Consider the following 25,672-nt stretch of genomic DNA (forward strand, 5'->3'; position numbering starts at 1 on the left):
CAAAGGCCAACATCTTTTTTATTTTCAACTTTATTTCCAACTTCAAACTTCATTATAAAACTTGTCAAACATGTCAAAAACAACTAAAAACAAATCATAGCTGATATCCAGAAACTGCAGCACTATGTTGGTAAAGGCTCTTTTCACATTACCAGAGAAAGAACTAGACCTCCTCCTTCCTCCCCCAAAGCTTCGTTGGTGACTCGAGGACACGATGGGACACTCTTTCCGACGCAGGAGAAAAGCGCAAGAAAAGCTGCTTGCTTCCATCAGCGTGGAAGACACGAAGACCACGGGTGCGGGCGAGGGTGCCAGAGGCCGCCGGCGTCACCACCACGTTCACGGAGCAAAGTCACACACGGCGCCCACGGCAACGCAGGACAACACCGCGGACCGGTGTCTCGTCTACAAGATGCATCGACGCCCCAGACGCTCCGTTCGATCCCCCCCAGTTAAGATCCCGAGAACAATTTAAATACAATCTTTTAGTGAATCTGCTACTGGTCCGTTACAGGACAATTGATTAGGAGACTGCATCGACTAGAACTTCACAGCTACGGCTGCCCCGCGCACCTCCGTTAAACAAAAATAAAACCAAAACGGACCAATGACCAAACAAAATAGACTCTTCCCTTCAATTATCTGTAGATCAACAGGCTTCTAAAGAGGAGCGCCGCCCCCCCCCCCCCCCCCCCCCCCGTCACGGGGAGGGGGAGGAGCGTTGGTGAAGACAAGGGACGTACGAGCTACAGTATAAACAGCGTGGCCTCACCCGTAGCAAAATCACGGTTTTATCTTAAAAAAGTCAAAAACGTACAAAAATATTAGCCCGAAATGGCAAGTTTTCAAAAACCAATCTGTGTAAAAATGTTTAAATAGTGCTGTGACTCCAAAAATAGAGATTCTAATTTTTTTTTCTATCTGCAACAGTTTATAAAGGCAAAACGGACACCTGCGTGTGAGGTAGCAAAGCCAAATCCGCCAGCTTTGGGTTAAGGAAAACACCCCTCCCGGGTCTTACCGGCATCTTTTAGACAACGTCAAGTGAATTCTAATGGTTTCACAATTTTTAATCGACAGGTATGACTTTATAAAATTTAATTTAAAACACTGCAAACGTTTTCGTTAAAAAGATCCTCAGTCCTAACGCTTACTTCACATTCAAAATACTGTACAGAGAGACCTGCAGTCCCCACATATCACATAAAATCTGTGTACTTACACTTTCCGGCGCAGTTCAGAAGCGGAGGGTAAGCGAACTGCTGAGGGTCTCCCTTCGTCTGCCCCTGCGAACGGCCCCGTCCCCGCTCACAGAGAGCACCGGGTCCCCGCTCACGGCAGCGGACACGGGACCCGAGTCCTTTTTCAAATCCCGTTGCCCACGAACGATTTACTTCAAAAGCAAGCGGACGCGAGTTCTCTTCACGAGACGTGGACGAGGCTCCACGGGGCGGCAGGTGTCACTTAGGAAACACGAGGACAGAACGAAACGGTCACAGCTGGAAAGTCCCGGAGACCCACAGACGTCACCGGGATTGTCTCAGTGCATCTTCAAGGACGGCCCGTCTCCCGGCACAAAGCAAATCCCAACGACCCCCCTTGTCCTCCGTCCGGCGTCAGGACCGAGCGGCCGCAGGCGTGGCTGCGTTAAAAGACCACCGGCCCCCCCCCCCCCCCCCACAGGTCCGGACTCAGAAAGAAAAGTAAGACCCCGTCGGTGCGACAGATGAAGACTCGCTCCGGAGCCTTCTCTTGGTCTCCCGGGGAAGCCGCGGGGCAGGCGCGTGGGCGGCTAGTACACGCGGGGCAGGATACGGTAGGGCACGCGCCGGCAGTACTGCTCCCACGCCAGGCCGTACCGCCTGCGGCAGTGGCGCTCGTCGCGGGCCTCCCGGTGCACCAGCAGCACGGCGAAGTAGGCGACGTAGAAGTAGGGCAGAGCGTGGCTGAAACCTGGGTCACGGCACAAGCGTCAGTGACGTTTCCGGTCCCCACGCGACACTCCCCCCAGCCCCGCCCCCCCCCACTCCCCCCACCCCCGCCTCGACTCTGCCCGCCGCGCTCACCACAGGGGAGGGACCACGCCAGGGCCATGAGGAGGTCACCCAAGTAATTGGGGTGGCGAACAAAGCCCCACCAGCCAGAAACCAGAAGGTCTTTTCCCGTCGAAGTGTGAATGGTTTTCAAATCTAGGAGAAAGTAAAAAGACATCTATGATCACCTCTAGACAGACGGACGTAAAATCTTTATGTGACGTAAACGTCATAAATATAAACCCGTACTTACGTGCAAGCTTTGGATCAGCGGGATTTTTCCGGAATGCGTTTTTCTGAGAATTTGCACGTCGGAAGATCACATATCCACAAACTGTAATGTTTTTAAAATCTCGTGTTAACAATTTAGATACAATCTAATATCTAAAAGCATCAGTGATTCCACTTAGGAATTCTGTGCTTTGAGGAAACTTCCAAAGTAGAGAATACTCTGCTCTCTTCAGGAACAATTAAAGGGGCGCCCGGGGGGCTCAGTCGATTGAGTGTCGGACTCTTGATCTTGGCTCAGGTCGCGACGTCACGGTTTGCGGGATCGAGCCCCGTGTCAGGCTCTGCGCGGACACTGTGGAGCCTGCTTGGGATCCTCTCTCTCCCCCTTTCTCTCTGCCCCTCCCCTGCTCGCATGCTCTCTCTCAAAATAAATAAACATTTTTTAAAAACTCAAACCCCCGTCACCTCAGGACATCAAGAGAGGAGTATCCTGAAATGTCACTACTGTACCGCTTTCCTCATCCACCGGGGGACACAAAACCAACCGATACGGTGCCACCCACACACGAACGCTAATCCGGCCCCGGTTAGAACCACAGCAGTACTGGGGCCCGCTGCTGCCGTCACACCCACGAGCCAGAACACGGACGCCGCCTGGATCCGAAGCAGGACGAGAACCTGCACGTACACGCACACACGGAATCCCCTGCACGCCGACTGCTCTCGTCCAGACTTCAGAGCGTCAGATTGAGAGGCCCTGACCAACAACCGCTGGCCATGAGCCTTCGAGTCTGTCTGTCAGTCCCCCATAGCGTGGGAAGGAACGACCCCCCCGTCTGTTGCTGACCTGCAAACTACGCGGACCGCCTCGAGTGATACGCAGGAGCCGAACCAATGTTGAAACTGAACCTTAATTTTAACCCTCGCCTTAAATCGCCTCTTCTCCCCGGGATGCCAATCAGAGCAGCAAAACTCCCTATATTTGGAGGTCGCGCTAATTTTCCTGCCCCCCCCCCCCGCTTCCGCATGTCGCCCGATCCCACTTACCCGCTACAGTTTGCACTTCGGGTCGAGCACCCGCCCCCACCGAGGCCACTCGGACCGCCATTCCCCTGAGACCAGTCCCGACCGCCTCCGACACGGCCGCAGTGGGCGGCGGGCCCCCCACTTGGGCTCGTACGCGCCGCCCCGCGCCTGAGGGCCGTCCGGGCTGGCACGGCAGGACCAGACTCCCTGCTTTTCAAGACGCCCACCAGAAAGAGCAGCCGCTGCAAAGAAAAACCACCCCAGGAACGAAGCACCCATTCTCTCTGCAGGGCAAGCGTCTCTTCAAATGACTCATCAAACCACTTACTTCACACCTGAGCTAATCACGTCCCTCTCCGAGGGCGCGTTGTGAATAGGCCCGTACGAGAGCCCAAGAGACTCCGTGCGCGACATTTGATCCACAGACACAGAGGTCGGCACTCACGTTTCAGGGCGATGATGAGAGAGGCCATCGGCCAAGACACTTCATTTGGGTGGCCGACCAGATAAAAGGCTTGGAAGCTGTAGATGAAGGGAACCCACACTAGGTCTCCGAACGCCAGCATGAACCCAAACCCGTCGTGGGTGATGTCCATGGTTGTCAACAGTGCTTCCTGTTAGGAAAGAGAGGGAAATGCAAATTTTAAGAACGTTTGGGGAGGGGGGCGGGGCCGCCCGAGTCGGCCGTCAGTCAACCGACTCTTGATGTCGGCTCAGGTCGTGATCCCAGGGTCGTGGGATCAAGCCCCGCATCAGGCTCTGTGCTGACAGTGAGGAGCCTGCCTGGGATTCCCTCCTCCTCTCTCCCCCCGCCCCCCCCTCCCCGCCCCCCCACTACTCGCACACTTTCTCAACAACAACAACAAAACACTTGGGGAATGAAAATTCTGTGTTCCAAGTGTTCAAACAAAGCACCGGTTCACAAACGGATGCAGGGCTCTGGGAGGGCACAGCAGCTGCAAGTTATCGAAGAGGGGAGGGGCGCCGGGGGCTCAGGTCACAATCTCACGGTTTGTGGGTTCGAGCCCCGTGTCAGGCTCTGCACTGACAGCTTGCTCAGAGCCCGGAGCCTGCTTCGGATTCTGTCTCCCTCTCTCTCTGCCCCTCCCCTGCTGGCACTCTCTCTCTTTCTCTAAAACAAATAAACATAAAAAAAAAGGCGGGGGGAAGAGGGGTTCTGGTTCCTGGGCCCGTGTCCCTCACCAGGTCACTTTGCCGCCTTCATCCCCGCTCACGGTACCCTCTCATCCCACGATCTGGAAATGACACGTGTCCAAAACGCCTCTCATGCTTCCCGCCTTCACCCGGGCCGTTCTCCGACCTCGGCCTCCGGCTCCCCAGTCACCCCCCAGCTGCCTCCCCTGGACCCCCCAGACGAGGCGCTTGTCGGATGCCGCACCCGCTCACAGTGGGCGTGCCAAGTCCTCACTCTGGCAGGGACCCCAGGTCTCCAGCTCGTCACCGTCACCCCAGCACGCGGCGCACGGCTGGCGCGCTACACAGTCAGCATTTTCGGCGTTTGCTGGAGGAATGTCGACACCGCCGGCTGCCCCGTATCAACCCCGCGCGCACCCGTCTCCCTTCTGATCACAACACGGGATGCCCCTGCTTCCCCCTCCGCCGATGATGCAGGAACAGGGTTTGACCCGCACACGCAAGCCGCCAGATATCACCGCTGGGCCCAGACACCTGCAGGCCGGACTCCAGATCGGAGACGCCACTGAGGTCAAACTCAGAAGGCCCGGCCCGAGGGAATGTCTAACCACCTCCAACCTCAGGCCACGCGGCTGACGCAGGACAAGCAGGGAGCAAGCTCCACTGAGGGGTCCGAGGCCCAGGTGAAAGGAAAAGGTGGGAACTCCAAAGACCCCTTTCTTCCAGAAAGCAAGCAAATGGACCATGGAATAGAAAACCGAAGTCACAACCTCCGGGCCCTCAGGCCACACTCAAGAGCACCGATCCCCGAGCACGATCCCCGTGCACACAGGCTCTCAGGACCTGCCATCCGATCTCCCGGGAGCCAGCAGCCTGGTGCACAGGACAGGAGCAGGGACGAGCTGTCGGGCAGCCCCTGCCTGGTCAGGCGCTCCCAGGACAGCCTTGCAGACAGAGGGAAGTCACTTCTATCTAATTACCGTCCTCCGTTCCCTCAGGTCAAGCAACTAACAAGAAGGGGAGTCAGCCTCACTACCCGGCCACAGCCAGATGCCAGCGAAAATCATCAAGTCAAGCCCCTTTGTCCACAGAGCTGGGGCACTGATGACACACAGGGAAAACCACCCCCAACTCCAGTGCTCGACCCCCAGGACCTGCGACAAACCCCCTTCACAGAAATCAACAGAAGTCACCGTTCAGCGAAATCTCTGGAACACATGAATTTCTAGCGAGGGCCATGGTGACTCCCACCGCGTGACAGCAAGCTAGAATTGCTCATCGCTGAAACGCCACAAGAAAGGAGTGTAAAGAGACATCTCTGTGATACCCAAGCAACAGTGAAGCATCACCGGGCTCCTGAGACGGAAGGTGCCGGACCCCTGGGAGCTGCCGACTGCACCACAGTGGAGGACACCCACCCGCAAGTCCTCTGGGGGGGACCTGGAACCTTCTGAGGCCCCAGCGGTGGGTGCCCCACGGGCCTGCAGTTCTCAGAGCACAGAGCCAGGAGCTTGACAAAATCCGTACCCTGGCTACTCGTAGCTGAGGTTTATTTACCTTGAAAGGCCCTGACCGAACAAGAGGCAGATTACGGAAATAGCAACATAACGCTTTCCGAGTCACCCTGAGCGACTCCGTGACCCGGTGCGGCAGCCAAGCCTCCGACTCGAGAGGTCAACACACTGTCGTGAAGACTGACTCGGACGTGGTGATGTAGGGAGGCCAGTTTTGTTTTTATTAAGTTTACTTAGAAGGCGGGGCAGAGAAAGAGCAGGAGAGAGAATCTCAAGCAGGCTCCACGCTGTCTGTACATATCCTGATGTGGGGCTTGAACTCACGAACTGTGAGATCATGACCTGAGCCGAAATCAAGAAGTGGATGCTTAACCGACTGAGCCACCAGGCGACCCTGATTTTGTTTTTAAAACCGGAAGAAAACTCAACTTGAAACCTGGAGGCACAGGTTACAAAGGTAACAGGAAATTGATAAAGTAAAACAGGCCTGAGGAATACATGATTTTTAAAGGGAATATATTGAAACAAAGATTAGGAAAATATAAGCCAGTCTTCAAGAACTAGAAAACACTGATCAGACTTTTTTTTTTGTTTTTAACGTTTTACATTTGAAAGAGAGAAAGAGACAGAGCATGAGCAGGGGAGGGGCAGAGAGATGGAAACAGAATCTGAAGCAGGCTCCAGGCTCTGAGCGGTCAGCACAGAGCCCGACGCGGGGCTCGAACTCACGAACCACGAGATCATGACGTGAGCGAAGCCGGACTCTCAACCGGCTGAGCCACCCAGGTGCCCCGAAAACACCGATGACGTCTCCATGTGCCAGTAAGGGCACGTGTTAGGAGCTCAGCTTTACTTACACCCGTTTCCCTGGTTATCACGACTCCTCATTTAAGATGCATCCGACGGGAGCTATTCTGTACATTCTGAAGCACCACCACAAAAACACCTGCGCTATTTAAGAACCGGCTGCCGCCTGACAATCCAAAGAGCAGGACCCTAACTCCGTGCTGATCTATCCGTCCACGTTCGTTTGACACGGTGATTAAGAAATTAGGATTTATTTATAGGAACCGGACACACGCACAGATCTTAAATACTTCGCGCCAAGGAGCAGCTGATGCACACGCTCACCACGCCGCGTGGACGGGCGCCCCGCCTCCTCCCAGCAGCCCTCCTCACCCCGTGTCAGAGGCCGCTCGCCCACACTCAACGCCGCCAGACTCGAGGGCCTCTGCCCCTAAGATGCCTTACCTCGTTCCAGAGCGCGTCCACCACATACAAGAGCTGGAAACTGTTAACCAGAGTCATCGCTAAGGACGGAGCAGCTCGGTTCTGCAGCCTCATCTCAGCCAGAAGCATCGCCAGGTTCACCACCACCTACAAGAAAAGGGGCAGGTGCGGTATCAGGGCGCCGCCCAGACCCGTAGCAACAACGGCGACCTGCAGGGGTGACGCCAACACCACGAACCCGGGAGCGGCACTCCGGGAAGGACCCCCCCCCCCCCCCCCCCGGTCGCCTCCCGGTACTCCGGTCAGAACTACGTCACTCACTCCAGTCATGAGGACGCGATGGCCCCTGACAAAGTACGTGACCGGCGCTCTGCAAATGTCACGGTCACGAGAGGCAGGGAAAGCCTCAGGAGACAAAGCTGAACTGCAACCACAGGCTCGAAGGGCCTTCGAGAGAGGGGCCCGGGACAGAAAAGGGCCAACGGTGGAGGAAGGCGGGGGGGGGGGGGGGGGGAGGCAGAAAGAAGGCCTGGGGATTCAGCTATTATCACTGTGACAGTGGGAATCTGCCGGGCGGATATGGACACAGGGGGAGAGCGAGGTGCCAAAGAGAATCCTGACTGTGTCTGCAACCCGCCCTCAGGTCTACGATTGGGTCAGAATGCATTTTCTTTTCTTTTTAAAGACAGGGAAAATATATTTTTTCTCACGTGAATTCACCTACACGATCACCTTCCTACCTAAATGTACCGATATAAGCAAAATAAAACAAACTCTCCATCTTTAATCACCTGGAACAGGGCACCTTAACCCTGTGCACTCTACTTACGGGAATAACAATACCTGAAATACAGACTCATGGAAAGCTATAATCACTCCTAAAAAAATACCACCTCCCACTTTAAGTTGTCTAAAAATCTTTTCTAAACACAAGACTAATTTGTACTCCTGAACTGAATTTAAAAACAAAGAAGACATACCCATCCAATCAATCCAGGGCGCAATTCACAAAAGTATTTGAGGTCAAAAGTACCGATCCGAGGATTCAATTCACGGCCGATGAAGAAATCATAGATGGCATTTCCTGGAAAGGGAAAAGTTCTTACCCAAACAGCATGGCAACGGTGAGGCTTTAAAATAAGCCCTGCTGTCTACCGTCCAGGGTCCCAATTCAGCCTCTCAGGGAGCCCGGCAGGCGCCGGCGTGGGCAGACGGGCACAGAGGCGAGGACTGAGGAGGCCGGAGGGTGCCCACCCTGGCTGGAAGCAGCTAGGCCCCTAGGGCCAGGTGCCCTGATTTTAAGGGAACTGGAGCTTTTTTTAAAACAAAGGCTCACCATTTTTTAAAATAAGCAACCTGAGTTTTTAAAATATTTGAATACTTGAAGGTCAGAATCAACCGATGTATAATCTCTGTTATTTTGGGTCGTTTTAAGGACGTTTATGAGACCAAAAAAGAAAACTGTCATAAACTGTGATGCTAAGTTACTACAATGTCAGTTACTATAATAAAAAAGTTACTAAAATAAACTGTCATCAAGTGACTGAAAAAGGAACAGAGATGAATAGGAAACTCGGAAAAAATAGCGAATAGATTCTCTCCCTTTAAGCGCATCGTCCTTCCCATTTTTTTTCCATCCTGTTATTTCTTCCTCCTCATCATGGCTGTGACCTGGAGCTGGCGGGGGGGGGTGGGGGGGGTGGGGGGGGGGTTTACCGGAGCTGGAGGGGGCCAGGGCACCGGGAGGTGCCCCCGCCGCCCGCACCGCCAGGTAGACACTCAGGCCCAGGGAGAAGGCGGCAGCGGCCAGCGCGAACTGAAGGAAGTGGCCGTACACGTAGTGCAGGTCCGCGCCCCAGAAGACGGCTGCTCCTATGACCGCAGACGTCAGGAGGAGAGCACAGAACCCTTTAAAGAGAAAGAGAAAACGTGCACGTGACACCCGGGCTTCGCAAGATCCATACCCTGAGGAAACACCGCAACGTTATTGCTTCCGAGCTTACTCGCACGAATCGGGCTCAGAACACACGAGCGGGCAAGCAGGCAACGCCCCGGTCTTCGATACAGACGCTGGATCCCTCATACGGGTCAAGTATTTTAATTTGTTTTTGAAGTTTATTTATTTTGAGACAGAGACAGCGCGAATGGGGAAGGGGCAGAGAGAGGGAGAGAAAGGGTCCCAAGCAGGCGCTGTGCCCACCTTGGAGCCCGATGTGGGGCTCGAACCCATAAAACTGTGAGATCATGACCTGAGTCAAGACAGGAGTCGGACGCTTAACCAACTGAGCCACCCAGGTGCCCCGGGTTTTCCAATATTCTAATAGTTCATATGCTATTCGTTTTCACTGTGAATCATCAATATGTGCTTTTCATGAAAACAAAGCTAAAAGTGCACAGAAATTCACTATTAAACAGCAGAGAAGAATCCCAAAATTCACATAATCCTAACCTTCGAGCCCAAATCAGTAACAGAGCTGTGCCCAACACACAGACACACACACACACACACACACACACACACACACACACACACACAATCCGCGGGGCCATCTTGGCAGTTACACCAGTGTACTTTTACCTGAAACGCCTTACCCGCGATGGTTCCAGAAGATCCTAGCTACATCCCACCTCCCGGGGAACAGATCCCAGGACCCGGGCCTCAGAGAGCCCGGTGCGCACGGGCCATCGGGTCACAGGCAACTCCCGACTCCACGGCGCCCGTGAGGCCCGGGAGGCCCGCGCGTGCCCGGCCCGCCACTTCCGCGAGCCAAAGCAGGCGTCACGCGTCCGGAGGGAGCGCCCCAAGAGCCGCCACGCTCGGATCGACAAGCAAACAGAAGAGAGGCGGCCGCGGCTCCCGCACGGACTCTAACACGGCGGCTCCCATGCAGCACTGCGCGGTCTCTGGGCCACCGTCTAAACCGCCTGCGCCGCAGGCCAGGTTTTGGCCCTAGGGTAACTCCGAACGGTTGTAACTTTCCCTTCAGCTTTTTAAACCATTCGTTTACTCTCGTAAAATGTATGAATGTTACAGGAAAACGGCAGCAGACGGAACAGCTTCCTGCCCCGTGGCCCACGGGCATTAAAATGGACCCTTCACGATGTCCTGGGCGCTTCCTGTGTGAGGGGTAAAATCTCACGAACAGAGACCGAGGACGACGGAGGCAGAGGAACCAGACGGGGAATCTGGAATCTGAAAGCGAAGGACCGGGCAGCTGGTCCACGGGCCGCCATCCAGCTGGCGCCCTGTCGGAGGGGCCACAGTCCCTCACAGTCCCTCCCAGGGGACTGAAAACAGAAAGCAGGACCTTCTACAAAAGAAGGCAATCAGCGCCCAGGAAGAACCCACAAAGGTCAAGAGACCAGAGGGCAAGAAGAACCTCCCCACCGTCCCGACTCAGCCTCACTGGTTCTAACAGCAGCAAATCTGGTAAAAGTTTGTAAACGCCCGACAGCGGCAAGTGAGTGTTAAGCACCCACCACGGCTCGGGCACTGAGCTAGGCTCGATGTTTTCCACACGGCACAAAAGGCACCTACGGGATCTTCAGCTGTCCTTTGAGAATCCAGCAGAAGGACTTCACAAAGCAGGCGCTAAATAAGCCACAGGATAAAGTACCCACGGTTAGAAAGGTAAAAAGTGACAGGACTGGGGTGCCTGGTGGGGCTGAGCATCTGACTTCGGCCCAGGCCATGATCTCACGGTTCGTGGGTTCGAGCCCCGCACCGTGATCTGTACTGACGGCTCAGAGCCCGGAGCCCGCTTCCGATTCTGTGTCTCCCTCTCTCTGCCCCTCCCCCACTCACGTTCTGTCTCTCTCTCTAAAAAATAAACATAAAAAAGAAAAAGGAAGCGATAGGAATAGGATTGAAAAGGCCAAGAATGAGAATGTACAATGTAATTCCCAAGGAAAGGAGGACAGTCTACACAGTCCTGTTAAAGTGGAAAACCCTTTAGGGAGAACTCTCCTAAGAGTAGGGCAGCCGTACCCAACGGAGGTACAGACCTGCCCAGTGCTCACAGCCCACAAGCTTCCTGCAGGCCAGCCCCCTGCCCGGCACCAGGGGTCCCCAGGGACCCACAACCAAGGCCCCCGGCCCGGGACTGTCGGGGAGGCCCATAAACAGGACGATGGGGACAGAAAGAGAGCACTGGGTCACACAGGGGAACGTGGAGTCACCAGAGCGCACCCGAGACCGGTGGAACACCGAACGCTATCTACCCTGCAATTAAAATAAAATTAAAAACTAAAACTAAGAAAATACGTAAAAAGGAGAGAAAGGGACCCGAGGGCTCCTCTGAGCAGAGACGTGACAGGAATGACGCAGCTGCCACAGGACACTTTGGGGACAGTTTTCCAGAAAAAGCACCGTGGACCCAGCCAAGTGACGCCAGAGGCCAGGAGCCGGGGGGTGAGGGGTGGGGGTGGGGGAGGAGTGGCCGAGAAGCCGGAACGGGCCTCCCCAGACCGTGGCGGTGACCCAGGGCGATAAAATATAAACACGGCGACTGGTGACCGTACTAGGACAATGAAACCGCGTGCCAGGGAGAAGCGACGGGCGCCGTCCCCGCACCCGCACCCGCACCCGCACCCCCCCCGCCCGGCTGGACCCGGCTCCCACGGGTGGCGGAGCGCGACGCGCGCAGGCTTCCTGCGCTCACTGGTTGGCGTGAAAACAACAACTCACCGTTGAGTCTGTACTTGAGCCTTCTTCCATCAGCAAGGGGCATTCCTTCCACAACCTCAAAAAGAAGAGAAAGGGATTTTCTTCACCTAAGACTTTAAACAGCCTCGCGTCCCACGTCGTCGTCGATTCCCACACGCGGGAGGAGAACCAGGACCCCCGTAGGGAAGGCGGCGGCCAGCGGCAGGCGTCTCACGGGCACCCGCTCGCCGGCGGAGCCGTTCCGCCAGGATGTCTCCGGCACGCGCCCCCGTGGTAGCGGCGACAGCGGGAACGGCCACCCTCCCCCGCCCCCGCGTGCGCCACCACCGGCTCCGCGTACTTAAAACCCTCTATGATCTCGTCCACCGCTCGCTCCCCACCACTGAGAAAGCAGAGCAGGGGCCTGCGGTCTCCCGTCGGCGAGGGCCCCGTGCGCCCGCGCCCCACCTAGCCGCGGGCGCCGCCTCGTGTACTTCTCGCTCCTCTACCTACACAGGTGCACATGCTCGGTCCCTCAACCGTCGCACGTGATCCTTTATCTCCAAGAGACCGGGAGCACGTCGCGCGCGAGGAGCACTCCGTCTCTCCGTCGGCAATCGCGCACGGCACACCCGCACCAAAGGTGCTCGACAGACACGCGCCTCCCACGAGAGGAGTCAGAATGAAACCCTCACTTGCCCGACGGCGGCCACAGCTTGCTCCCCAAAATAACTATTCAGAAATGTCTCAATTCATCTTAAACACGAAACACCAGGGGCACGTGGGTGGCCGGGGTTAAGCGTCCGACTCTCGATTTCAGCTCAGGTCACGATCTCACGGTCCGTGAGTTCGAGCCCCGCGTCGGGCTCCGTGCCGACAGCTCAGAGCCTGGAGCCTGCTTCTGATTCTGTGACTCTCTCTCTCTCTGCCCCTCCCCTGCTCACGTTTGTTCTCCCTCCCTCTCAAAGATAAATAAACATTAAAAATTTTTCTTAAGGGGCGCCTGGGTGGCGCAGTCGGTTAAGCGTCCGACTTCAGCCAGGTCACGATCTCGCGGTCCGTGGGTTCGAGCCCCGGGTCAGGCTCTGGGCTGATGGCTCAGAGCCTGGAGCCTGTTTCCGATTCTGTGTCTCCCTCTCTCTCTGCCCCTCCCCCGTTCACGCTCTGTCTCTCTCTGTCCCAAAAATAAATAAACGTTGGAAAAAAAAAATTAAAAAAAAAAAAATTTTTTTCTTAAAGAAAAGTAAAGATACAAACTGAGGTCCCTGGAACTCGGGAGCTTATCAGTTGAGGAGGGAGGAGGTCCCGGGACAATGAGCCCCACCAGCAGAAACTTACCTTCCCGACTGGCAGCAGGTAGAACAGAGCCTGCATTAAAAACCAGAGGATGTAGACCCCAAACACTCTGGTTTCCCACAAATCCTGCCAGGCCGGCAACGGAGGCGGGAAGTTCAGAAGACTGGGCTCCTTCTGTTTACACATCAACAGCAACAGGCAGAGGCAGGCGGGCAGTCCCAGCATGATGAGAAGCACGCCTGCAGACAAGGCTTGAATTTCAGTCCAGTTTATCTCGCTCTGTCAAGACCCCTTGGGACTTCTGAAGTCAGAACTGGAGCCTGGCTAACCCCTGAAAGCGATTTCTAACGGGCCATCACAGACTCCTGGCTGCAGCTGCCGTGCCCGGTGGGCAAGTGCCGTGGCCACTGAGGACATCAGCCGCTAGCCAGCACCGGACAGCTGCCCTCTGCCCCAGAAACCAGGTTCCAAAACGTGTCAACTCCATCCACTAGGGAGCAGACAAGTTGAGATTCCAGCAAGCTGAAGATCAGAACATCTAAAACCATCAGCCTCCTCTTTTTTAAAGAAGTAAAGCACTCTATACACCTAAGTTTCTAACAGAACAGATTCCCACGTAGCAGGTGCACAGATTCTAGGCACCTCGGGACACCGTCTCTCACAGACCCGCTAGCCCACAGGGTTTGCTTACAAAACACGAAGCAATTAAGCCATGCAGGACTTGGAACCGGCCGAAAGTATTTTCTTTTACTAGCTCATAGGTCGTCACTACTTTCAATCACCGCCCACTTACTAACAGCGAGCGCGGGCCCCCACCCGGCTTGTGACCTGGCCGCCTCACATACCTCCCGAGAAAGGCCTTTCCTTTGACGCCACTGCCGCGATGGCTCGTGCCCCCACCGCCCCCCCCCCCCCGCACCAAGCAGGGGGCGCTGCCTACCAGGGACTCCCCCAAACTCCAGGTCCTTGGTCTGCATGGCTGGAGCTTGAGAGGTTTTCAGCGACGCAGATCTTGTCGTTGTAACAATGTTTTCTTCCTTTGAGTCCATTGCTTTTATCTCTTCTCTTCTAGGACGCAGGCTATACTGTGTAGATACGTAACTACGTTCCTCTGACAGATGGAATTTCTCCTAGTTGAAAAATAAAAAACACTAACTATTTATAGTCAATAATTATCGGGGTGCCTCGGGTGGCTCAGTGGGTTAAGCAGCTGGACTCCGGCTCAGGTCATGATCTCACCGTTCACAAGTTCAAGCCCTGCGCCGGGCTCTGGGCTGGCAGCTCAGAGTCTGGAGTCTGCTTCCGATTCTGTGTCTCCCTCTCTCTCTGCCCCTCCCCCGTTCATTCATTTTTTTTCTCTCTCTCAAAAATAAACTTAAAAAATTTAAAAAACATAAAAAGTAAAGTTATGGTCAGTAATTATCATTAATGCCATCGCATTAACTAACTCAGGATCTCAATATAGCCATCTACTAACAAGAATACATTTGTTAAATTATGTTGAGCCTTAATTTAAGGACGGAATTTTAGAAAAGATTGTAAGAAAACACTGGTTTTCAATGTGATTTTTTTTTTTTAACTTACTTATTTTCAGAGAGAGAGAGAGAGAGAGCAAGTGAGAGAGACAGCAGGGTGGGGGCACAGAGAGGGAGACAGAGAATCCCAAGCAGGCTCCGCACTGTCAGCACAGAGCCCGACGCGGGGCTCGTACTCATGAACCGTGAGATCGTGACCTGAGCTAAAACCGAGAGTCGGACCCTCAACCGACAGAGACCCCCCAGGCGCCCCTCCAATGTGATTCTTGAGGGAAAGTCACTGTAACAAAGAGAAAAAGTGGGGGGAGGAACGGGACACCTCGCACCTCAGCGTGTCTGTGAGGCATGCCACCCCTCTCAGTGCGCTCAGTCTCCCCGTTGTATCTGCTGATGCTATTTCCAAATGGCTTCTAAAACGAAGAAGACGGAATATCGTGAACTTAAGAAAGAATCAGACCTCATTAAACAGAACATGATGTCCGAATGTTGTTATGAAATCAAGCAATAAAACAAAGATTTTCACAGCTTCAACTCTGAGGGATTTCAGCATACTTTTGTTAAAAAGGAAGAGGATTAAAATCGATTAGAATTCCCCAATCTTTAAGTGACTGGATTTGACAATATAAATTTCTACACAAGATCTTTCATTTTTTAAACACAAGCAGACTCAATGCTATAATGCCATTGTTCAAGGGCAAACACTAATAATATTTGCTAGGAGTTAGATAAGGCAAAACTCAGTTAGTTCGTTCACTGGTTAGGAAAAAGGGGGAAAGACATTCACTGGCCCAAAACAGCCACCAAGGCGAAATTAACAAGCAGCAGGCACTGGGGAAGCCCTGCCCATGACCCACAAACTGCCTCCTTGCTGGGTTCCGGCTGCTGGGTTTCTACTGAGCCCCGTGTTCTCTCTGCCTGCCTGTGGGTCCCCGGCCGCGAACCTGCACCCTCATCAGGCAGCGGAGAGCATTTATTGCTCCGAACAGGGGAAGTGCATCAGCTTGCAAAAGACCTTCCGGGCAATGCGTGGCTGAAATCTGTCACCGAGCTCCCGTCCACATCGCTGATACGTTATCACACTAATAAACCAACAGGAGAAAAGCAAGTTAAAAATGCAAGTACGTCCTCGGGAGGCCCACTGGCGAAGGACGGCAGTGATGTGGTGTCAGATTCTAGCTCCAATCAAAGCCAGACTGAGCGGTGAGAAAGCTCAACGTGTACCTCAGTTTACCAAAGTGCCAACAAGCCGCTCGGCAAATACCTCGCTCTCCGCGGCACGGAGCGACAGCCGTGACCCCGTACTGCGGGAACTGTGCCGGGTGCCAGCTGACAGGACGCTCACGCAGTGAGGCAAGTTACTGCGAAAGGTCACGATGAGGCACCCACGGCAACAAGGTGCGGTGACTGTCACAGCCACACGCAGCACAGCGATGGTCTTTCCCGGGCAACACACCGTCCTCACTCCCGCGGCGGCTCCGCGGTGGCCCCGGGCTCCGCCGGGGAGGAGCACGGCCAGCCTGCAGCCCTCGGGTCACCAGGACTGGAAGAAGGTCACACTGCAAGAATGTAACGGGCACTAAATGCTACAAGTGAAAATGTGACAGAAAGCGGCACGCGTCACCCGCCCGGTAAGGAGAGCCGCCGTCGGACGGAACGTTCGAGCTCACAAGCAATTCTCATAACGCGAGGTGGAGCGGTGGGCGGACGCTCTTTGGCCATCGCGTTGGCCAAAAAAAGAGGCCAGTTATGGTAATTCTCAGAATGAGAAAATGGGCATCACACGCTAGATAGTGGTATAAACCTTGCGCAAGCGATCTAGCAGCGTGTATTAAAGGCCTCAAACCCGCACTACTGCCGGCCTGGCGGTTCCGCTTTTAAAAATTTATCTGAAGGAAACATCAGATGTCGTATCAGCATATCTGCTCACCACAGTGCAAATTTAGAGAAGAGGCTAAAAGCCTACCCACAAGGCATTTTAACAATGACGTCACATCTGTAGAATCTGTGGTCTATCCAAACAATACCATACGACAAAAATGACGTACAAAAATATAACGTAGGTTATTCCCAATATATTTTAAAATTTACAAATCTAGCTTCAAAACGGTGTGTATTTCATCCAGCTGCTTAGGGTTATTAAAAGTCTGTGTGCCTTTTACCCAGTAAAGAGGTAACATTAAGTGAACAGAATAAAAGATCATGCTTATTCAATTATTTTTCTTAAAAATCACTACTAGGGGCGCCTGAGTGGCTCAGTCAGTTAAGCGTCCAGTTCTTGATTTCGGCTCAGGTCACCGTCTCACGGCTCATGGGACCAAGCCCCACCGATAGTGCAGAGGCTGCTTGGGATTCTCTTTCTCTCTCTCTCTCAAAATTGATAAATAAACTTTCAAAAAGAAAATCATTTCTATTTAGCCTGCCATCCGAGACAGCCACCGCACAGGGGCCTACAGGCTTGCACAACGACCTTTCCAAGCTTCAACTCGGAAAGCAACTCCTTTGAAGTTACCGTCGTGGGAGAGAAGTCAAGGGCAATGACACTGACAGACCAAGAATGCGTTTTTAGAACCCAGTGACGCCCCACTGTCCTTTTATACGTGAACATCTATAAACTGTAAAACTTTTTCAGTTCGAGCTACAGTCCTCCTCCATTTCCAACGTGAACACTGCTCTTTTTTAAAACCACAATGTTAAAAAACACAGCGTCTTTTAAAACCACAGCACTCTCGTAACTGAACCTTCTTTTCCACCGGTAACCAGAGCCTCGCGCTTCCTACCCTTCCCGACCCCCGCGTGAGGGTGTGGCCTTCCCGAGCCGTCGCGTTGGACGGGAGGTCCCCTCGCTGCAGGCAGTCTGGCGGCACGGCACGGAGGGAAGCCTGTTGGGGACCCGACCCCGGACGAGGGCCGAGGCCTCGCGCGAGCCGTGTGCACCCACCAGCACGAGCGGGGTCAACTTCACTTCCAACACTTCCTTCCTCATCTCCTTAATGTCGGCCTGGTGCGAGGCAGAGGCGGATCGGCGGGAGCTTCGGGGAGGTCGGCCCGGGGATCGGGAGCGGGACCTGGACCTACTCCCCCGGCGTCTGGAGGGAGAGCTGGAGGCTGAGCCGCTCTTCCTTTGCCTGAAGGAAGTCAAGGGCTAGAGAGGGACAAGAAGGCACAGTTTTACCACGAGGCAGACCCGGGACCGTCGGCTCTGAAACCACCCCGGGCCTCAGGCCATCTGAGCGCCCGCTGGGCCCGGCCAGTGACACGCGGGACGCACGCGGCCGCTCCACGCCTGACCCTTCTCAGAAGGCAGAGCCACGCGGAGTGACCGCGCCTAAACCAGCGAGCCGTGTGCTTTCCAACCGCACAGACTAGAAGGGCTCCCTCCAGCCCGCTGGGTTAACGGGTGATGGGACCGGGACGGACGGCAAGAAACTCGGTCCTACGATTTCACTCTGGGCGACACGCACAGGCAGGTCCGGAAAACGGGCGCGAGGTGCATTACGCTCAGCGACGCCGCACCCCGCCCTTTCCTCTCCCACCTGAGTCCCTGTGGCCCAGGACGGAAGCGTGGCTTGACACTTTTTAAATGATTGCAGACAAGAGCAGAAGGAAAATGCAACTTTGTGACACCTGAGAACCCCTGAAACTCAAATGTCAGTGTGCACAAATGAAATCTTATTGGAACACAGCCACGTGCACCCACTCCCGGCCTGCCCTGCCGGGGGCTGCGCTCACACTGCGGAAAGATGGCCCAGGAAGCCTAGAACAGTTACTATCTGCCCCTGTCTTCAAGAACTTTGCCCCCCCCCCCCCCCCGGGCCACAGGCCACCGGTTCAAGACCGTTTCTTACTGACCTGTGACAAAAAATGAAATCGAGAACAGATGTGGAGAAATTTTTATAGCATTTTCACAAAGTAATTTTAGGCTTGTTGACTCTAACAATAAAAAGTTGGGGCTTTTGGGCGCCTGGGTGGCGCAGTCGGTTAAGCGTCCGACTTCAGCCAGGTCACGATCTCGCGGTCCGTGAGTTCGAGCCCCGCGTCGGGCTCTGGGCTGATGGCTCGGAGCCTGGAGCCTGTTTCCGATTCTGTGCCTCCCTCTCTCTCTGCCCCTCCCCCGCTCATGCTCTGTCCCTCTCTGTCTTAAAAATAAATAAACGTTGAAAAAAAAATTAAAAAAAAAAAAAAACAACGTTGGAGCTTTTACTCTGTATGTCTTTTTCTCCATCCGAAAATAGAGCCATCTTTCCGGTACTTTACATATGATTTCCACTCCTGGGATCAGATCATTTTGAGCCCAGGCGCTCACAGACACGCCGAGAAGCCCCGGGGCCAGACTTAAGTCTAATCAGCGTCAGTCTCCTGATTAAATCCTTGGTGGTCAGGACGAAGCCCAGACCCCTCCAGTTCTGCTCCCGTTTAACCCACTCCTCACCCACCACGTTCTTGGCCCTCTGGGTAACCACCCCCGTGCCCGCCCCCACCCCCACCCCCAAGCCGTTGGCATGCCGCCCTCCACCCCGAGCTCCCTGTGTGGCCTCGGCACCTGCCCAGGTGTCCCCTGCAAGCCTGAGACTGGGACCACCCCCCACCCCCATGCACAACAGCACCGCCCGCCAAACGCTCCCCCCCCCCCTCGGGAGAGGACCCATGGAAGGTCTTCTCCAAGAGGCTGGGAGCCTCCCGGGGACAAGCCGCCGTGCGCAGCCGTGCGTCCCCAGGGCGGACCCGGCGTCCGACCCAAAGCCGAAGCGCGGCCCTGCTGGGGGCCAGGTCGGACCGCCCTGAGCTCAGCCCTGAGCTCAGCCACATGGCGGCCCTTCCCGCACCGCGTGACCGCCTCTGGGGGAGCCGAGGGGCACGCACCTTGATGTCACTCTCCTTCAGCTCGAGTTCCGTCCCGTCCTTGTACTTCACGGTGTAGAGCTGGGAGCCGCTGTCATGGCTCAGAATTTCAACTTCGTAGTAAAGCGAGCTCCCGGGCCAGCGACCCCGTACCACCTCCCCGTCGGCGAACTTCCGACTCGGCATCTTCGAACACCAGTCTGAAAAGTCGGAAAGGAAACGCCGGCGTCACCGTGGACACGCTTACGTGGCTCTTTCTTTCGCAGACTGAACACTCGTTCACGACCTCCCCAAACGCTTAACTGGCCAAGATCTTAGGACCAGGAAGGCCTCTGGAGGGGAGGAGTCCGACCCTGAAGTGTGCAAGGTGTTAACCGGTTTTCCCAAGGACAGAAACGCAAGCAGAGCTGGGACCCCCAGAGGCTGTTCTTTCCGCTGCGCGTGTATCAGCTGGAGTCACTTTACCCAGGATGACCTCGCCACCGTGCCACTGTGGTGCCCACCAGGGACCCACAGCAGCAGGATGCAGCAGGACACGAAGGCACCACGCCGCTTGCGCTTTGCACAACACTTTTGCGCCCAAGTGACCGGATCACTTGTTATACAACAAGGCACGGCCACAAAGGATGGCTTTTCTGATTTATAAATTCCCATATAGGGCGTGTGGCTCAGTGGGTAGAGCATGCGACTCTTAACCTCGGATCGTAAGTTCAAGCCCCACATTGGGCATAGAGCTTACTTTAAATAAACAGAGAAATTCGCATGGTCTTACAAAGGCTTTAAAGTGTATTTAATTTCTAACACATTATCTACATGAAATACAAACCCTAAGAAACCAACCCTCTGGGAAAATCACGGATGTACAATTAACATTCCTACAACCCACCAACAAGGAGAGAACTATTTCCAAATCCGTGGCGAATAGCAAATTTGGGGTTCTTTCATTCAGCCTTCGTCTTACAGCTAAAGTCCCAAATGCATCCCAAGCATCTGTGTCACCCCACGGCCAGCCGGGCAGACCCCCACCACTGTCCTGACTCCCCACCCCCACCCGCCCCCGCCCAGGAAGCCCCGTTCCTCGTTGGAAACCTCACACAGTCCGGGAGCTGTCGGCCCCCCTTCCTCAGAGCTCACCCGGCTGCAGGGTGCCTCCAGCTCTCAGGACCGGCAGGTTCCCCCGGTCACCCCAGTACCCCCCACCCCCAGCCTTGTGTCACCTGCCAAACCAGCTGGGCCTGGTCTGAGCAGAGTCACCTTCCTCCCGCCCAACTCGACAACCCCGCCCGGCCCGGCCGTCTGGGCCCACGAACACACACCCCTGGCCCAGCTCCTCCAGGGGTTCAGGAAGGAGAGGGTTACGTTACCCCGCCCGCCCCCGGGGGAGAATCTTTCATAAGTGCTGCATTTCTTCACTGTTAATCGCCTGAGAAGGTACTTTACAGGCCTCGGTTGTTTAGAAAGAGAGCGGCCAGGCGGGCAGATGAAAGAACCCAGCAGCATACACTAGTGATTAGGGAGCGTCGGGGCTACGTGTGAGCTGGGACAGCGCCCTCTGCCCAGCACCGGCCGAGATGGCATCACCTGGCACTGGATGGGGCGGGGAGAGGGGCTAGGGGGTGAGGTCACAGGGGTCACACCTGGCTGAGGACTCACGGGGAGTGGGGGGAGCAGTAGGGAAGCAGGGGGCAGGGGGCAGGGCACATCTCGGGGCACGGAGGAGGGGCACAGAAAGGAAGGTGACAACAGCCAAGTCGGCCTGTTTCAACACTTAGGTCAAGAAAGAGGAAGGAAGTGTGCCGTCTCTTCTGTTCTCTCGCGCCTCTCCCCCTCCCGGGAGCCCCCCCCCCCCCGCCCCCACCACCACACCCCAGCCTTGGCTCTGATTCCCTGATGTGGGCCACCGGGGCCGAGAGCCGGCACTTTCCACACGAAGATGCCATTCGTGTCTCCGACAACGCTTCACGGACCTGAAACACACAGCCCCCCCGACTTTTAACAGAGGGTTTGTAAACAGGCCCGTGAGCAGACGCAGCACCTTTCTGAACACTTACTTACCGGGACCTGCTGTTACCTGGTTAAATACTCCGGGTTAAACTAATTAAGCTATGCAGTGGATAGGTTAGGTCCCTAAGCTTAATTTAAAAAAAAAAAAAAAAAAAAGACAACTAAGATTTGAGACTTCCAGCAACATTGCGAGCAACATTGGTGGCTGAGACAAAAGGCTGGCCAGCACCCCCTCGGGACACCACCACCTTGTCAGCAAGTGCTCCCAAAGATGAAACCAGAAAGGTCTGTGCACCTGCGCTGCGCACGCGTCCTCCCACCCCTGTGACCCCGCAGGCCCGTCCCGGTAGCACCTCCTGGAGGAGAGCGGCCAGGACGGGACACACGGGCCTCTCTGCCATCACACACGGAAAGGCCTCCCTCCAGTGTGAAAAGAAAAACGCTGTTGACCGAACACAAAGTCCCCAAGCCACGTGCTTGCTAACTTCACTGCCAAGGCGGCCCCAAAACGCTACCATTCTCGCACAGGACAGCGGGCTGGCCGCAGAGCAGGTGCTTGCAAGGGTCTCCCGCCCTCCTCCGCACCCTGCCACGTCCCACCCGCCCCGGCAGCTGACCGCCTCCCTCGCACAGCTGGGCCCAAGGCAAACACCGGACCGCTCCCAGAGTGACAGAAATGTCCAGAGGGAAGGCCCGGCCGCTGCTGCTCACCCTTCTCCCTCCTCCGGAGACAGCGCTCGGCGACTAAGCGGGGCGGCGCAGCCGGGTCTACACACCGGGCCCTGCTCACAGCTGTTGCCCGCGTAACCACCCTCGCTCTGGTGCAGGCGGCAGGTGCGCGCGCCCCGTGCAGGCCTCCCCGGCCAGCTCCCGTTCCCCCCCCCCAACCGCCGGGCCTTGTCGGGGGGCTCCTTCTGAGGCCTTGAAACGGTGAGAACACAGGATCCAGCTGTACTGAGCAGGGGCGAGCAGCCCGCATCACCTTCCCCTCAGAGCCGGGGGCCGGGGGCAGCCAAGCCGGAGGGCATCCCGGTACCCGCTGTCCCCCGTCCCGCCCGCCAGGCTCCCCCATCCCCGCCGGCGCATCTCCCGTCGCCCCCGTGTCCCCCGTCCCGCCAGGCTCCCCCATCCCCGCCGGCACACCTCCCGTCCCCCCGTGTCTCGTGTCCCCGTCCTGTCCGCCAGGCTCCCCCATCCCCGTCGGCGCATCTCCCGTCGCCCCCGTCCTTGTGTCCCCCGTGTTCCGCGTCCCGCCCGCCAGCGCACCTCCCGTCCCCCACCCCGTGTCCCCGTCCCGCCCGCCAGCCTCCCGCGTCCCCGCCGCCGCACGCAGGGACCCGAGGCCCCACCGCCGCCCTCCCGGCCGCCACCGCCGCCGCGCGCCCAAAATGGAGGGACGCGTCCTCGATTCGGATCCACGGCGGCTGCACTTCCGCCGCGGCCCGGCCGACCGCCAGCAGCGGAAGCCGAGGCCGCGCCCCCGCCCCGAGTTGCCGAGAGGCGGGCGCGAAGCGCTCACCTGTGCCGGGCTCCTGCGGGACACGAACGGCTCCGGGACAGTCGCCGAGCAGCACCGGCGGCGGCTCCCGCGCGCACGACACCGCCCCGCCGCGCCCGCGCCGCCCGCGCCCCCCGCGCCCGAGCGCGCGCCGCGCCCCGCCCCGGCCCCGCCCCGGCCCCGCCCCCAGCCTGGTCGCCCGGGGCTCCCATTGGCCCCTCGGCCTTTTGAATCGTCGCCGGCGCCGCCGATTGGTCGTGCGTGTGGCGCGTCCGCCCCGCCCGGCGGGGCCCGCGGGGAGGCGGGGAGGCGGGGAGGCGGGGCGGCGGGGAGCGGGGCCCGCCCAGCGCGCGCTTATCGCCGCTGCCCAGGCGCCGCGCCCCCGCCCCGCCTCCCCGCGCCCCGGGGTCTCGAGTCCCCGCCGCCGCCCCGGGCTTCGGGGCGCAGGGCGGCCTGGAGGCCGAGATAATAAACAGCCGCCAGGACAACAGTACGTTCGCGTGCGGACGACGCGGATCAACCGTCCGCGGCCGCAGGTGCTTCGGGCCGAGACGCCGGCAGAGCGCTCCCAACCGCTTGGGGCTGCGGCCGCCCCGAGGGCGCCCGACTTCTTTGTCCTGGCGGCGGCGGGCCGGGCCTGGGCCGCGGGCCGGGGGCGCAGGGACCGGGGGGAAGGGCAGGGGTGGCTCAGGGTCCGGGCGCAGGGACCGGGACGCGCAAGGACTAGAGCGTGCGGGGACTGGGGCGGGGAGGGGGGGGCCACGGGGTCCCGGGCTCCTGTCCCGCGACGGCCGCGGGGGCGGAAGCGGGGGCTGGAGGTGCCAGGGACCAAAAACTCTTAGATGCTGAGCCTCCGCCCGCATCCCACGAGACTGGTGTTAATTGGTGGCCACATCGCCAATCATTACGTTAGCTCCGGATACGGTGTGGATCCTAAACCCTTTTTTCCTCCAAGTTATCATCATTGGTTAGTTGGTTTCCTTCCTTTGAGGTCGAGAATTTAAAGAAGTCCATTGAAGTTCCCCATTTTGCAGTGTGGTCTTAAAGTATTTCTTAACCCGACTACTAGGTTAACCTAACCTACCAGGTAAGTTTTAGTGAATTTCAGTTGTCAAAGCACTATCCGTTCAATTATAAGAAACAGGCATTTTCATGTATAGCCCAGGTTCAGTCTCAAGAGTTTTCTTACCTCGAAGTTATAACAAAACATCCAGGTTTACTACTTAAAAAAAAAAAAAAAAAACCTAGTAAGCTGGGCTTTCTCAGACATTCACAACCAGTGTGAAAGTTTTCATTAGAGCCTTTCCTGAACACAAGCCCTGACCTCAAGCCGTCCACTGTCCTGGGATTTGCCCTGTGGAGGTCTGAGCTACAGAAATGCACATTGATTGCACTTCAAAGTCAGAAAACCTAATTTGGGGGCAGAGCCCTAGGCCTGGGTCGCCTTAACCTTTAAGGTAGGTAATATTTGCAGCAAGTGACACAGAAATGAAAACACTATCTCAGGTACAAGGGCCCCTAAGATAGCTTCTATTCTTCATAGCCAAGTGGTGCTGTGCTGTTCTCTTTGCTACGTCCTACCCAGAACCAGGGTTTCACTGGGTTTCCCTTGAGGTACACATTTCCTGGATCATTACCATTCATGAGATAAAGGATTCTCTTACACACACACACACGCACACACACACACACACTTTAAACGTCAGGTTCCTAAAGCTTCATAACAAAATGAAGCTAAAAGATCATAAGCCACCAGATTCAGCTTATAAATTATAAGTCACCAAAAACATTTTTCAAAACAACTGATTTTGACCTCAGAGAAACTAGGCAACAGTTACTGTTTGTTTCTCGTTTAGTAGACTGGAGTATGTCGTGAAAAATCAAGCTTAGTACCTCGGCCGCTTTCTCGGTGAAGAAACGGTTAGTGTTCTCTTGTTTTTGCTTTCACAGAGACAACGGACAGCGTGTATACTTGGGAGTGGAGAATTTCCGGGGTTTGCTCTCCGAGAGATGCTTGTCAGCCACAACTGGCCAGATGTGGCTTCGTGGAACAGGCAACGAAGACCTCACTTACAGAGCCACGTCTTGGTGCTGCCGTCGTGAATGTGGCCGCGAGTGGCACAGCCCCCCCTCCCCCGTTTGCAAGGAAGATGAGAAGTGGAGGGGCCGGGAACCCCACAGCGGAAATAACAGGATCCTCCCTGCGATCCCTCACCGCCCTTCTTCGGTCCTGCTTCCCAGAGGATCTGGGCTGTTAGGACTAACAATTCTCGTAGGAAGTAGGTCTAGGCTCCGTACCACGTGGCGTGAGGACATCCAGTTGGGCCCATCTGGTGCTGTTTTCGGGAACACGCTGCCACACCCTGGTTGCTGCAGAAAACTTTTCATCAGGTGGAAATCCCCCGGGGGCCACCTGATAGCACATTTCTACGGAGGTCTGATCTGAACCGTTTCTGTTCACGCCGAAGCGGACTTCATGGTGACCGTGAGGGAACAGCTATGTCCGTCTCGATACTGACTGTCTTCATTTTTATTTGAAACACATTCGTGTATATCTGTAGCACTTCCCTGGTTTTTCTCAACGTCTCACTAGCACAAGGGGAGGCTTTGAATGAACTGATCCAAATACCACGCTCTCCTCAGCCTTAACATTGGAACCTCTTAAT

At 56.0% G+C, this 25,672-nt stretch overlaps 1 protein-coding gene and 1 long non-coding RNA gene across 4 annotated transcripts; one reads left to right on the plus strand and one right to left on the minus strand.

Annotated features, from left to right (window-relative positions):
• On the minus strand, positions 1 to 23,137 carry LBR (lamin B receptor). Of its 3 annotated transcripts, none has more exons than XM_047848094.1 (14): positions 23,028 to 23,137; positions 19,526 to 19,704; positions 17,604 to 17,807; positions 14,992 to 15,075; positions 14,071 to 14,260; positions 13,173 to 13,369; positions 11,877 to 11,931; positions 8,906 to 9,097; positions 8,170 to 8,273; positions 7,211 to 7,336; positions 3,736 to 3,904; positions 2,287 to 2,367; positions 2,067 to 2,189; positions 1 to 1,953 (listed from the first exon to the last, which is right to left on the minus strand). In XM_047848094.1, the coding sequence occupies exons 2-14, from the start codon at positions 19,688 to 19,690 to the stop codon at positions 1,793 to 1,795; spliced, it is 1,851 nt and encodes a 616-aa protein (XP_047704050.1). In that variant the 5' UTR covers positions 19,691 to 19,704; positions 23,028 to 23,137; the 3' UTR covers positions 1 to 1,792. The 3 variants fall into 3 exon arrangements, with proteins under 3 accessions (XP_047704050.1, XP_047704049.1, XP_047704051.1); XM_047848093.1 differs by lacking the exon at positions 23,028 to 23,137 and adding an exon at positions 22,220 to 22,572; XM_047848095.1 differs by lacking the exon at positions 23,028 to 23,137 and adding an exon at positions 20,391 to 20,502.
• A 245-nt stretch (positions 23,138 to 23,382) lies between these two features.
• Positions 23,383 to 25,453, plus strand: LOC125159602 (uncharacterized). Its single transcript, XR_007149837.1, has 2 exons — positions 23,383 to 23,496; positions 23,998 to 25,453. It is a non-coding gene; the product is annotated as an uncharacterized LOC125159602 (long non-coding RNA).
• The last annotated feature ends 219 nt before the right edge of the window (positions 25,454 to 25,672 follow it).

The sequence above is a fragment of the Prionailurus viverrinus genome, unplaced genomic scaffold (assembly GCF_022837055.1).
Source record: "Prionailurus viverrinus isolate Anna unplaced genomic scaffold, UM_Priviv_1.0 scaffold_53, whole genome shotgun sequence".
NCBI lineage: Eukaryota > Metazoa > Chordata > Mammalia > Carnivora > Felidae > Prionailurus > Prionailurus viverrinus.

Excerpts from the sequence above, each read along its gene's own strand:
- LBR (XM_047848093.1), bottom strand. The coding sequence starts at position 22,487 with ATGCGGGCTGCTCGCCCCTGCTCAGTACAGCTGGATCCTGTGTTCTCA. Across the intron at positions 19,705-22,219 it reads TCTCCGGAGGAGGGAGAAGG|ACTGGTGTTCGAAGATGCCG; the intron begins GTGAGCAGCAGC and ends CCGACTTTTCAG. Across the intron at positions 3,905-7,210 it reads TGGACGCGCTCTGGAACGAG|GAAGCACTGTTGACAACCAT; the intron begins GTAAGGCATCTT and ends CTTTCCTAACAG.